The following is a 14,645-nucleotide window of genomic DNA, read 5'->3' on the forward strand; positions in this document are numbered from 1 at the left end:
GGATCCAGTGACCCATCAATGGCTGGGTTGGGGAGTGATGGTCATTAATTGTGCCTACCCGGGATAGTGAGTGTTGGTTGTCATCCATGTCCAGAAACTGTGGCCGGCCCTCTTTTAGACTGGCCGGCCCAGCCCTGTGCTCTGCCTGTGATTCTGACCTCCTCCCCCAGCATAGCCTGGGTCTCCTGCAGCTGCTCGGAGCCCGCTGAAGGTCTGTGCAGAGAGTTGCAGTGGGGCAAGGTGAAAGGCTTTGACTTCAGACTTTGAATCTTTGAGTTCGAATCCCAGGTCACTTACCAGCTGTAAGTGGGATTTTTGAACAAGTAACGTCATGCCTCGGTTTCCTCATCTGTGTAATGGAGACAAAAATCCCCAAGTGAGATTGAGTCTTGGTTGAGATAGTTATGCAAAGAGCCAGGTTTGTAAGCATGTGGTCAACAAATGGCAGCTGGCTCCCCGATTCCCTTGTAAAACTGGCAGAGTAAACGCCGGCCTTGCAGACGATCTCCTGGGAGGTGGGATGCTCGAGCTCTTGAGTCCAGGAACCACAAGCCGCATGTACAACAGCCTTTGGACCCTGCAACTGGGCAGGTTCTTCCATGGCTTTTCCTCTGATACTCGATTCAGGGTGGCTCTGAGGCTCCACCGCGGTGGCCAGGAAAATGTGCTGATGACCTCTGCTCCCTCTGCTTCTCGCAGCTCTCCACAGCAGCACGGTGCTCCAGCAGAGCCCTCCGACCCTAGTGGCTCAGAACAACACACAGGTGGACATATTCTGTGAAGTCAAAACCTCCCCTGCTAACACGCGCATCTACTGGCTGAGACAGCTCCAGGCCCCAAGCGTGGACAGTCACTACGAGTTCCTAGCCGCCTGGGATCCTACAAAGCAGCCTGTGTATGGCAAGAACGTGGGGCAGGAGAAGCTGACTGTGAAACAGGTGTCAACCCGGGCCATTCTCAGTCTCAAAAGCGTGAAGTTTGCAGACAGTGGTGTCTACTTCTGCATGACCATCGGGACCCCTGAGCTGACCTTTGGGAAGGGAACTCAGCTGACTGTGGGTAAGACCCTGGTTCAATGTTATCAATAGCATGGAGCACCTACCATTTGCTGGGCATGGCCCAGGCATGGGGGCTACCCCCACTCTCAGTGAGCCCGACTCCACAGGAGGGGACGACGGCCATGAGCAGTGGCACTGCAGCTGACAGTAACAGAAAGCATATTCTGAGACTCACCCAGGGCCAAGCACATGCAAATGTTTTACGTAGTTCTCTCGCTTAATGCTGCCAACAATCCTGGGAGGTAGGTACTGTTATAATTCCCACTGTAAACGAGATGCTTAGAGGCATCACTGTTTCTTATGGGGACAGAACAGCGCTGTCTTTCAGCCATACCAGGCCCACCTGAGACTGTGGCTGGACTGGGCTGAGTCCCCAGGCCTGATGACGGTCTTAGAAATCCCTTGTGTGAGCACACAGGGCCAGTGAGGGGCGGGTGCCTCACATCCCGAATGTGAGCCTAGGGCTCGAACCCATACCAAGTTGCAGGGAATGAGGAGATTGGACCCCACGACCAGCTGCAAATGCTGTTGCAGATTCACTGTGTGCCTTTCTTTGGGCGGTCTCCTCACTGGGCCTCAGTTTTCTCATCTGTGTCATGGGCTTGCTGATGGCCTCCGAGACCCACTCCGGCCCTTAGAAGCTGCAGTTCCTTATGAGTGAAGTCAGCACACCCAGGAGAATTATACTGTGAGCCACAGATGTAATTGAAAATGTTCCGTCAGCCATGTTCAAAGAAGTAAACAGAAACACATGAGATTCATTTAAATACTATATTTTATATAACCCAATTTATCAACAGTATCATTTCAAAGTGTAATCAAGATGAAATTATTACTGAAATACTTTATATTCCCCTTTTATACTAAGCATGCCATGTGTGTTATACATGAAGAGCGCGGCTGGGCCGGCTGGCTGGGTTCCACGTGCTCAGTAGCCGTGTGGCGAGCGGCTGCTGTATGGGACAGTGCGGATGAAAAGGATCAAAGGCACAAAGGGATCAGGGGCAGAAATTCTCAGAGGCCCACGTCTGACTTTTGCCCCCTCCCCAGTTAACCCCGGGGCCAACCCCCTGAAAGCCTCCCACTGTCCTACTTCCCACCCACCTGGGCTCTCCTCACCCTGGGGGCACTGAGAATGTCAGGGGGCTGCCCAGGAGGTAGACCACTCAGCCTGAGATCTGCAGCGGGCTTTGGGGTTTGTTCATTGATTCCTGTATTGAAAATCGGGTTTTGGTGTCGGGGGTGTGGGTTTTGGTTTGGTTTATTGTTTTTGTCTCTGTAAGTCCCACATCTTTTCCACTCATGAGATTTCAGGGTCTGAGAAAGGTGGATGGTGAAATAGCACAGGCTGCTTTTCAGAAGCTCCCCCACCTCCACCCACTCACTCTTGGTTTTGACATTTCCAAAGCCCTCCCGCAGCCCAACTCCAGGAATGGCAGTGCCTCCCCAAAGCATGTGCCTGCAACCGCATCATCTCCCCAGGGGAGGGGGTCCAGAGCCAGTGCCCACCCTTGCCAGAAAGTCAGTGCATTTTGAAGGAAGAAGCCGGTTGGTAGAGAAAGTATTCAGGAAAGACGGCCTTTTTCAGGCTCCTTAAGCACACAGCTTGGGCCCCAACCCTTTCAAAGAGAAGAGAAAGGAGATTTGAACTGGGTGGGGAGTGTCAGGAGGAATCAAGGGGATCTCGTTCTGGGCAAGAAGAAATTAAAATGGAACAAGGCTGTCCACAAACCCCCATCAGACCCAGAACACTGTGCCCAGCCAAAGCACTCAGGTCCTACAGATCTGGCTCCCTGCAGGCTCACCTCCGACCCCTGAAGAGACCTCTGAGCCTCCTCGTGCATGAAGCAAGGGGAATGAACACTTCTGGGGCTTTGAGGATGAAGGGGACAACAGAGAGCTACGGCATCTCCCGCAGAGGGCCAGGCTCCTCCCGCACTCTCAGAGCAGGAGAGCCCCTGGTGTCTCTTTTTACACTAGTTTCCAACCCCCCCACCACTGCCCTGCACTCTGGCGACCAGGGCCGCCGGTCCACCTGATGTGCCTCACTTTGTTGTGAAAGAGCGTTTACCCCAAGGCAGCGTGGCACAGCGAGAGCCTAGAAGCAGGGTCTTTTGACTCAGGTCCTGGCTCTCCTGTTCACTGTCTCTCCCACTTTGGGCAAGGTGTTTCAGCTCACTGTGCGTAGGCTTCCTCGGGGGTGATGTGAGCGCATTGGTGCCCATCCCCAAAGCTGCTGGGCTCAGCAAACTCCAGCTGAAGTGCTCGGCACTGCCACTAGCTCATGGTAGAAGCTGAGTGTTAATTCTGGTCAGTTGGCTCTTCTCGAAACTTCGCAGAGCAGGCAGAGCAGAGCATGTTATCTCCACTTTCCAGAGGAGGCACAGTGTGCTGAGGGTCCCAAATGTCCACTTTTTATATGGAAGAAGCCAGCCCCAAAGTGACCAATTTGTTGGCTGCCCCCACTGTCCCCTTGACTCTACAGAGTTTAAGTTCATGGTTTCACCCTATTCCTTTTCCTATTATTTTATAGAAAGTCATTTCAGTAAAACGTCTTTCCTCGGCTCACACAGGCGAAGGTCGGATACAGTGGCACCCAGTGCTCACACCATTCCTCGGCACCCCAGTGCCTCAAGTGTCTCCCTTTGCTCTGTGTACTTGATCCCCTGTTTTATCGCAACGTTTCTGCATGTGACACTGAATTAGAGCACAAACAGAGGAGTGACCCACCCAGGAGTCAGGAGAGGGGCTTGGGGTCCCAGCCCAGCACTTTCCACGAGGGCCTCCGAGGCCGCTTCTCCCCTTAATTTTGCTGGCGTTCACCTTTGAAATTAAAGGCTGAGATTAGGCTAAAGGTCCCTCTGGCTCTGATGATTTTTAAAGACACCAGAGAAGGAAAGAAAATCCCAACATATACACCCTTAGTGGTGCTTTTAAAAATTTATTTATTGCTTTTAGAGAGATAGGAAGGGGGAGAGAGAGAGAAACACGGATTTGTTGCTCCACTTACTGATGCACTCATTGACTGATCCTTGCCTGTGCCCCGACTGGGGGTCGAACCTTGGCCTGTCGGGAGGATGCTCTAGCCAACTGAGCCGCTGGGCCAGGGCCGGCCTGCTCAGGACTGGACATGCAGGACAGGCACCCTACCTCCTCTCCATGAGCGCCCTGCACGCGCCTAGGGATTGGCCGGGCTTGGGGACTCTGGCTTCGGCTCAAGTGGAGCCACAGCTTCAGCCAGGCAGAGCATCGTCTACTGTACACTTCATTGGGCACCCCGTCCCTAATTTACTTCTCACTTCAACCCCAAGAAGGAGGCAAAGACCATTTTTATTTCAGTAGATGGGGAAACTGAGGCACAGAAAAGTGATAGGACTCGCCCCAAGTTACACACTGGCTAATGGTTAATCAGGGTGCTGGGTCTCTGTTCAGCTCTGTGTAGTTCCAGAACCCCTCTCTCTCCAGGACTCCAGGCTGAACCCTGTCCACAGGCCCATTGATAGATCTGAGAGTTGGGGAAGCAGTTCAAATGTTCCATTGTTCTGTGACCCTGAAGCTCCGGAGTAGCCTAGGGAGTGGTCACAAGGACTTCAGTACCTGGAGGAATGAAGTGCAGTGTTAAGTTTTATCTCTAAGTCTGCCTGCTGTTTGCCTGGCTAAGATATGGGTCTTGCTTGCTTTCTGTAGTTTACGTCCTTCCCACCACTGCCCAGCCCACCAAGAAGACCACCACTAAGAAGAGAAGGTGCCGAACGTTCCCGAGCTCGGTGACTCGGAAGGGTGAGTTTTCCCACTCCCCTAGACTCTCAGAAGCACAGCAGGCACTGTCACTTCCTTCCTTCCTTCCTTCCTTCCTTCCTTCCTTCCTTCCTTCCTTCCTTCTTTCGTCCTTTAAGCTCTGCCCAAGTACACCCCCTCGAGCCTGTCCCCCTGGCCCTGAGCTGGGGTCAGAGGGAAGCTGTGCTGTCCTTCAGCAGCTGACAGTCTAGTGGGGGACACACTCGCCAGTTGTCACAGGACAAAACTTAGCAGAAGATAAGTCCACCCAAAACTTGCACACACACTCTGCTAGCATCATCATTCATAGTCGTCCAAAAGTAGAAACAAAGCAAATGGACTAACAAAATGTGGCGTGTCCATGCAGTGGAATATTACTTGGTCATAATCGAGAATTAGTTACTAATACACGCTGCAACATGGATGAATCTTAAAAACATTATGCAGTAGAAGAAGCTAGTTACAAAAGACCATATACTACATGATATCATTGATATGAAAAGTCCAGAATGCGCTGTTCCGTAGAGACAGCGAGTAGATTCGGGGTTGCCTAAGGCCAAGGGGTTGGGGGGGAAGGGGCGTGGCCACCGGTAGGTGCAGGATTTCTTTGAGGGGAGGGATAAAAATGTTCTAACATCAGATTGTGGTGCTGGTTGCACATTTCCATGAATTTACCAAAAAACATGAAATTATACACTTGAAACAGGCGAACTTTACAATACGTAAATTGTACTCGACAAAGGTGTTAACTAACAAAGAACCCAACCCAAAGGACCAGAACTTTAAACCCTTGCACTTTTGTCGCCCGACAGAGGGCCTAACACGCAGTGTGTGCTCACTGTGTGTTTGTCAATGGGTGAGCAAGCTCGCCACCGCGGCACAGACACCGCAGCTGCGGCACACGCACGCACGTGCACGCGCACTGTGAACCCTTACACCAAATGTGTTTCTAGAAAAATACTGACCTCTGTTCCCCCAAAGCTGGTGGCGACAAACAGAAAATACCATCTGCTCCAACCCGTAGAACAAAACACAAGCCGCCACACCAGGCTGCCCCGTGCTCCTGGGGCTGCTTTGTCCTAAACAGACAGAAAGTCCCAGGAAGAGTAGGGGGTGGGAGAGGGAAGCGGCCGCGTTAGGTCCTGGGAAAAGAACATCGGAATCTGTGTACAGAGGGCAGCGTCTCAGGAAGCACAAAGGTGGAGGCAGAGTGACCTCGTTTTACAAAATTGATGCCCCAGGACTCCGCCTAAAGGATTGCAAGCAGGGAACAACAAAAAAGGACAGAAGGAAAATACAGCAGGGCCGGAAAGCTGGGCTCGCAAACACAGGCTCTGCGCTGCGGTCCCAGCCCCGAAGGAGTCGGCAAATCAGGTTAAAGCCAAGGCCGGTCTCCAAGCAACAGGGCGCAACCACGCAGGATGGAAGAACACAGCCCGCGCGGGCGTCGGAGCCTCCCCCCCCCCCCCCCCCCCCGCCTCAAATTCTGATGTGTTCCTCCTTCTGTAAGGACGGCTGAGTGACAGTGAGGTCGGTAACACTTCCATAAGTGAAGGGTGAAAAGTCTTCTAATTTCTTACCTCATTTCTAATATTAATCTTCAGCGAAATCCTGGGGCAAAATGTAAATCCAATGTTAGTAGGTTCTTTAGAAGAAACAGGCAGCCAAGTGGTGTGGAGTGGATGGTAGGTGGTGGTTGCACTTGGGGTGGGGGCCATGGGGCAGTGTTGCCTAGTGGTCAGTTGGCCAGGCCTCGGTGATAATCCCTGTCTACCACTGCCTATACTGTGTGACCCGAGGCAAGTGATTCAGCCTGTCTGAACCTCAGTTTCTTCGTCTGTGAAATGGGGCTGTTTACCTGGCGAAAGGGAAGGAGGATCAAATGAGATGCCATCCACTAGGCATTCTGCTTGGTGGGGCACCCAGACGGGGCCACAGCTTGTGATCATGAATAAAAAAACCCTCATGGCCACCGCAGGCAGGCACCCTCTCCCCAAGGCTCTGCTGTCCCTGGAGAGACACTGAGAGGTCCTGGGGGACAGTTTCTAAACCACTGTCTCAGGAGAAGTGTGAGATTCAGACCTCAGGAGACCCCAGTGAGGACAAGGAACCCGAGCTGCCCGTCACGGGCACAGTTCTGGCCACAGCTCCTGGCCCAGGCAGGCTGTAGCACTTCTGGTAGAAGCAACGGCTTCTCCTGGCGCGCATGCTGGGTAGGAGGCTGCGCTGCACAGAGGCCTGGAGCTGCACTGCTGGCCCCCAGCCCAGCCACGCCCGCCTTCAGGAAGCCACCCCATCCTCAGAAAGGGCTCTTCCCGCTCCGCACGACCCCGAAACTTTCACCCACTTCTGTTACTTTTTAAAAAATTATCACTTTATTGAAGTATAATTTGCATGTCATAAAATTCACCATTTTAAGCATGTAACTGATTTTTAGTACCTTTACTAAGTTATGCAACCATCACTACAATCCAGTTTTAGAACATTTCCATCAGCCCCAAAAGATCCTTTGAACTTGTTTACAGTTAGTTTCTCTTCCCACCCCAGCCCCTGGAAACCTCTAACCTACTTTAGATTTTCTGTCTCTATATGATAGATTTTCTGTATCTATAGATTTTCTCTCTGTAGATTTTCCTCTTCTAGACATTTCATATACACAGAGTCATACAATACGCGGACTTTTCATGCCTGGCTTCTTAGCATCATGTTTTTGAGAGAACACGGAGAAGGTGAGAGGGAGGCAGATAGAAACCCTTGCATCTCAGAGGTAGGAAGGGCTTTCAGGGACCTCTACGCAGCCTCTCACCCAGCGTAGGGAGCTCCCCTCCACATGGCACCACCCAGCCTTGGTGAAGGCGAGCTGCCCCCCATGGAGGGGCGCACTCAGTGGCCTCCCTAACTCCCATGCCCTCAGGCTGTCGTGGTGGGGCCGGCAGGGGCTTTAGAACGCGGAGGATCTGGACTTATACTCCGTCCCTGCCTTTTCAGTAAAACCAGAATCTTGGTTTTTCTGAACTGTAAAATGAGAGAATAAAAATGGTAGTAATACCCTCCTTCCTCTCAAGATGGAATTTTGCAGTATTATACTTGACACATAATAGGTATCAGTTAAAATTCAAATCTAAACTCTAATTTTTTTCACCTGTGATCCCTTGCCCTTTTCACCCATGAATCCTGGTTCTTCCCCTCAGCTACTCAGGCACCAACCATAGAGGCGCGAAGTGTGTCAGAGAAAGACTTGGGGCATTGGTGATGTACACTCTACTGTCTAAGTAGCATACGAAACGGGCAAAGGAGCAAATAGGCAACTCATAGGAGAAAAAGAAGTGGCCAATAGACGGAAACCTCTGAGGCTGAAAAATAATCAAGGGATTGAAGGGACTGAAGTAAAAATATATTTCACCCACTGGACTGACAAAAACCCAAACCTCTGATAACATCAAGTGCTGGCAGGGTGCACAGTTGGAAGTTGGGGCTGGAAATCAGTGCAGCCTGTTTGCAAGGCATTTGACAATATCTATCACAGCTTAAACTGGACACACCCTACGGTTTATTAGGTCCTGTGTCAGTATGTGTGTCAGGCAGGCTCCTGCGTAAGAAGAAACATACCAGGGTGTTCTCTGCAGTCATTTATAAAACGCAGGAAATAAACAGAGTGCCCACTGATGGCAAAATGATCCACATCCATAGTCAAATGTTACTCCGCTAGAAAAAGAATGTTTAAGTAACGAATACAGTGACTGCAGAACAACGTGTACAATGTAACCCACTGTGTTTTTAACAGACCACATGTGCCTGTGCAAACTGTGTATTGAGTACATGAAAACGCAAAGGGAAAGGCATCAAATTAGCAAACGGCATTAGTTGCTGTGAAGGCTGAGGGTGTCAATGGGGCACTCATACACTCGAATCTTTTACAGTGAAAATATATTCAGCTATTTTTCAATGAAATTAAAATAAAAAATTTAAAAATAAATGGCAAAACCCCCATAACATTAGACCATTAAAATGGTCTAATTCCCTTGAATACAAATAGATCTTGAGTTTTAATTTGGATGTGGGGCATGAAATTTTGTACATAAAATTATCCCGATGTGTTTAAAGTGCCTAGAAAAAAGACTAGAAGAAGATATGCAAACAGTGGTATCCTCTGGGAGGTGGGCTTTTAGCTGATTTTCCCCTCTTTGTGTTGATCTGTGTGTCTCAAATGTTCCGTACGTGTCTCCCAGGCCCACCGTGTGGCCCCCTGACCCTCGGCCTGCTGGTGACTGGCGCCCTGATTCTGCTGGTGTCCTTGGCTGTGTCCATTCACCTGTACTGTAAGTTGTCCCCTGTTAGGCCATCTTGGCCACCCCTTTTTTGCTGTTGGAGGTGTCCATGAGGGTCCTTCCTTCTCTAGGGGAGCGGGGCAGTTGTGAGCCTGAGAACCTGGGGTGTTTCCAGCTGTGATTCTCGCCTGAGACCACGTGCAGGGGTCAGAGACCACCCTGTCTCTGGAGACAGACAAGCCTGGGTCAGGCAGGATCTAACCCCGCTGCGCCCTGATTTAGTGGCCTTGGTTGTGTGTCCTGGACTCTCTGAGCCTCCCAGAGGCACGCGGGGGCAATAGTACCTACCTCCCAGGGTGGCTGTTTGTAAAGTCCTGCCCCAAGTGCCCAGCTGGGGCCTGTGCTTAGTAAGCAGGAACTTCCGTGGGCAGTTGGGATGAAAGCAGTACATAGGAGAGATTGAAGTGGGGTCTGGGCTCTGTTTCCAGAAGCTGGAAATCCTCCCCCTCTGCGAGGCTGTAGGGAAACTCAGAGATGGCTGCTGCTCTCCGCCACAGTGGAGATAGAATCATGTCATATGCGCCCCCTCTCCCAGCTGCAGGGGAGGCTTGCACAGCCGCCGCAGAGACCAGAGCCCCAGGCTCACCTGTGCCACCTCGAGCAATTCACTCACCCTTTCTGGGCTTCAGTAAAATGGACCAGACCAGAGACTCTTTTATAGGTCTCCTTTGGACACGTGATGACACTTAGAGACCCTCTCCCTAGATAGATGTGTCATGGGCACATCTGTGTGTGCAGCTGCCTCCCACCAAGGGGTCCATTTACCCTGTTCTAAGAGCTCCGTAGAAGCTCAGTGATCTGCAAACATTATTTAGTGTATTATGTGTGAAGCACATCTAATGTACTTCAAACATAAAAAAATTATAAAAGATAAGATAGACTCATAGATAGCTATGCTCTTATTTCCTTCCTTTATGATAAAGGAAGTGTCAAACGCATTTTCACCAGGGGCCACATCAGCCTCGCGGTTGCCTTCAAAGGGCCGAGTGTAATTTTAGGACTGTATAAATGTAACTACTCCTTAACAGTTAAGCGAGAGCTCGGCGCTGCTGTCAGGTAGAAACAAGGTGCCGGGCCGGATAAAACACGGTGGAGGGCTGGATTCGCCCCCCGGGCCTTGGGTTTGCCACCTGTGCTCTATCCCAATGGGAAAGCTTGTGCACCTCCCAAATACACAGGTTCAAGACTACCCGTCTCTACCACCTCTCATTCCTGATGTGCTGTGAAGGGCAAACAGCATGTTTACGGATACACAGGCTGGAATAGATTACCTGAGTGTGATTCTGGTTTTACTGCTTACCAGCTGCGTAACTTTGGGCGAGTCACGCAGTCACACGCTTGCTCCGTGCCTTAGTTTCCTCACGTACAAAATGGAGATAAGAGTAGTGTCCCGCTCCCACGTTTGCTGGGAGTGCTAAGGGAGTTAAAGCACACGAAACCAATGAAGAGCCTGGCACCAGTGGAGTGGTCTGAGGTGCTAGCTGTCCCTCTCTTCCTGCTCCTGGCTCCCTGTGGCTTAGTGTCAGCTGATTTGTGCTCTTGGTTTCTTCTTTCAGGCCAGCGGAGGAGAGCACGGATTCGCTTCATGAAAAAGTAAGTGCTTGGGCCTTGGGCAAGTGCCCACGCCGCCGCCCTGGGTGTGGTCCCGGCTCCTCAGCCCCTGCTGTGCTCACAGCCTCCATTGGCAAGGAGCCAAAGCCAGACACCACCTTCAGAAAACATCATAGACTCTATAAGTCCGTGGGGTGACAGAGCTCAGGACAAGAGATCACCTAAACAAACAAGATGTATTTCAAGTACGGGAGAGTCAGCTCTCAGCCCTCCCAGAGGTAACAAGCAGCTCTTGCACGCATGGAACAGGATGGGAGATCCTGGACCCTTACCTGCCCTTACCCATTATTTTATTTGGCTCGGTCCTGCATGACATAGGAGGGTTATTTTTACAGAGCAGTTGAAAGCCTTGCTCAAAGCAGTTGGAGTAGGAAAGAGCAGAATTGGGTAAAAGCAAGAGCAAGTGGGTCCCTCCGGGGCCACTGTCCTCCCTGCTGGGGTTGGATGTTGTGCTGCTTGTCCCCGGCACAGGAGTTTGCTAACTCCTGGTCCTGGCTCCCAGGGGTTAGCAAACCCACCAGCTCACTCCCATACACACAGGGCTAAGGACACCTCATCCACTGGTCCCACTGAACTGTGTCAGCACAGGCAGAAGCCAAGGGACAGCAGGCCAGAGGCCTCAAGGACTTCTGGACCCCGTGTGGGCCATGGACAGTGTTCTTGGGTTGGTTTTTCTTCCACAAACTAGAGAATGTGTCACAACTGCCCATCTCATTAATTGCAACCCTCTCCACAGAAAGTTGTTTGAAGATAAAGCAAGCCCAGGCCTCTAGATTGAAAAGGGCAGCAGGGCCTCGTGCTCAAGAGCTCTGGCTCCAGCAGGAGGCAGATCTGGGTTTGGATCCTGTCTGCCACTCACCCACCATGTGACTGTGGGCAAGTTGCTTCCCTGAACCCCTGATTCTGCGTCTACAAAATGGGATAACGGTACCAAGCTCGCGGCGACCACAGCACAAGGTCATATCACTTAGGAAAGGCAACTCTACAAGCCAACAACCAAAAAACAAAATGCATTTTTAAATACTCTAAAATTATAATGTCCGTATGAGCTCTCCATGTTATATGCTTCACACTATTTTATATATATATGTATATATATACACATATATATACACATATATAATATTTTGTATACATAGTTGCTTAAACATGCCTGCTATATTTTATAGGCAATTTTCAGTGATAATTTTAACTGTGTACAATTTTCAACTTACATGCTGCATTTGGAAACTAACCCCTACCTAAAAGACAGTAACTTGAGTGAATTCGTCTAAACCTAGGCCTCCAGAATGTTCTTTTATGGAGAATGAGTCCCCCTCGGGGAACCGCCTGTGGTTCTGCTCCCCACTCACCCTTGCACTTCAACTTGTTCCCCAGTGATTTGACACTGACCCATGGGGAGCTGGGTGCAGGACCTTATACTTTGGCAAACCCAAGGGTTTTGAGGATCAACTGAGGCAGAGAAGGAGCTGGGGATGCTCATGGGTGAGGCCCTGGGTGCCCCTCGCCTTCTGCTCACAGTTTGGCTCACATCTGTTACCTATGGTTACACTTACCTGTGAGACATCATTTGAACAAAAGGGTTTGTGGTTAAAAGAGCTTGAAAGCCACCTCTGATTTTGCTATAAAGATCCAGGTGTGGACAAAATAATCCGTGGGCCTCACAGATAAGCTGTTCCAAAGTCAAGGTGCGATTTGGAGCAGACATCCTCAGCCCAGCCTCTAACTGGCCTGAGAAAACCACTGTACCAGCGGGCCTCCACCTTCTGGCCCCTTGGTGTGCATTCGGGAAGAGCTTATCTTAGAAGGTACTGCAGGAAGTAACACTCTTCAAAGCTAGAGCCTTTTGGGCTGCTTTTCTTTTAGCTTTAAAAGTTTTTTTAATGATTAAGATGGGCCCTAAAAACACAGAACTCCTGGCCCAGGCTACTAACGGAGTGAAGCCTGTTCCTTGTTTGCCACTTGTCTGCATCAGGAGTTCAATAGCGTTTGTCTGAAAATAAGTGGTTTCACAACTTGCTGTTGTTTTCAGGTTTTATAAATGAGCAGAGAGTACGCTGTTGGTGTCCTGCTACAAACCACGCTGGTCAGTATGAATGAGATCTGGAAAAACGAGAGAGAAGGGACACACTGAGTGAAAATTTCACTGACCCGCTGAAGCTGCCTGCTTTAACTCTGCACGTTCTTTCTGTGGGCCTTGTGCGTGGGGACGACTTGCTAGTCGGTCATCTGGAGTCTTAGAGAGAAGGCTCCAGAGCCCCGGACACTTCCTGCACCTCAGGCACCCTGAGCACTGAGTAAGAAATGCCACCCGTGGCTCCGCTTCCTGCTCCTGTGCTCCCCCTGGGCTAGGCTGGGACCTCTGGGGTTGGCCGTCCAGCCACCGCCCGCAAGTTGTTTTGCTCTGGTAGGGCAATGACGCTGAGACCTGAGTCACGGGGTAGTGCTGGGCTGGCTTTCCCTTGTTCTTGCCAGGCCGGGGCTCACTGTCCTCACGGAGCGCCCCAGAGGCCAGACCCAGCTTGAAAAGGAAGCCTCCAGAAGGGGCTGAGCTGGCCCTCATAGTCCGTCCGTCTCTGAGGACTGCCTCCAGGGCCAGGAACTTGGGGTTTCGGGTGCAGGAGATCACTTCATCTCCCAGTGGGCACTTCTCAGTCCTTGGCCTTCATTTCTGCCTTCTAATGGCTTGTATATTTCTCCTTTCACTTTCTGTTCTCTTTTTATAAAAATGTCTTTGTTGTAAAAATAAAGTCCTGAGTAAAAAATCAAATGGTTCATGTGATATAAAAGCACAAAAGCACATCTATGCAGCAAAGATGTCGATGCTTAGTTAAAAAGAAATAAGGATAAAACGTGTACGTCCTCCTTTGGCCGCACAACATGTCCTCATGTGTCCCCACAGCACATTATAGTTCATGTCGTAGGTGTGGAGAGGGCCGAGGGGCTGGTAAGCACCAGGCCACACGGAGGCAGACAGCAGGTCCCTCGGGGGCTGAGGTCCTCTGGCCCACTCCCAAGCTGCCTTCACTAGCACCCGTTCATTTCTGTCGGGGCTGGAAACCCAGGGACTCCCGGCCTCAAGACCAGTGACCTTGCACTAAAAAAAGGTGAAAGACATCAAGATCTCTGTCACATGTCCCTTGATTTTTTTTACTGCCCTTCAGCATCGATGGTCAGAGAAGAAAAATGCAAGGAGAATATGCTGGACTGGTGAGGAGAGTCAAGATGAAGACTCATGCATGAATTTAAAAAAAAAAAAAAAAGAAAAGGTCCAAGGATCCTATCTTATGTCCCCGCCCTGGGCTTTAGCAGCATAAGAGCTATTGAGCCAAAAAAGGGTGCAGCCTTAGCCTGCATTTACAGAAGCACCATGCTGAGGTCAAATGAGAAGAGAGTCCCTCCTGCTTTTCCAGCCCTGCTCTGGACTGGGAGGTGTGATATAGGAAGGGCATTGGCAAGCCAGATTCTGTTCAGAGGCCTCTGGCAGCCACAGAATGCAAAGAAGAGACAGTGCGGCCATCTCTGTCATCTGAGATGCTTGCTGCCTGTGAGGCTGGAGGGCACAGCAGGCCTAGGCATGGTGGGTGGGAGCTAGAAGGGCACAGATGCTGGGTGTGTTCAAGGGAAGCACATGCTTTCTGCCCATCAGCTTCAAGGGCAACAGGACAGGCTGCCTCCCCAGGCTGAGGGGAGGAGGGAAGGCCAGGGTCACCTGGGCCAGCCTCTTCCAGGGATCGCTTGTAAGGTGGACTCCTTGCTCAGAGATGTCCAATGTAAACAATAAGAGATTAAGGCCCAGGCAGCAGACTGCCCACCCTCAGGACTCACACCCAGTCCACAGTGAGGTAAGAGTAGGCCGCAAGGGCCCTCA

At 50.8% G+C, this 14,645-nt stretch overlaps 1 protein-coding gene across 1 annotated transcript; it reads left to right on the forward strand.

Moving 5' to 3' along the window:
- Window positions 1-692: 692 nt before the first annotated feature.
- Window positions 693-13,526, forward strand: CD8B (CD8 subunit beta; the record flags this gene model as incomplete). The annotated part of the gene is made up of 6 exons (XM_053924465.1): window positions 693-1,059; window positions 4,746-4,838; window positions 9,065-9,154; window positions 10,720-10,756; window positions 10,839-10,992; window positions 12,807-13,526. Coding segments are annotated over 5 exons (639 nt in total), but the record flags the coding sequence as incomplete, so codon positions are not given.
- Window positions 13,527-14,645: the final 1,119 nt, after the last annotated feature.

The sequence above is a fragment of the Desmodus rotundus genome, chromosome 5 (genome assembly GCF_022682495.2).
Source record: "Desmodus rotundus isolate HL8 chromosome 5, HLdesRot8A.1, whole genome shotgun sequence".
In the NCBI taxonomy this organism is placed as follows: domain Eukaryota; kingdom Metazoa; phylum Chordata; class Mammalia; order Chiroptera; family Phyllostomidae; genus Desmodus; species Desmodus rotundus.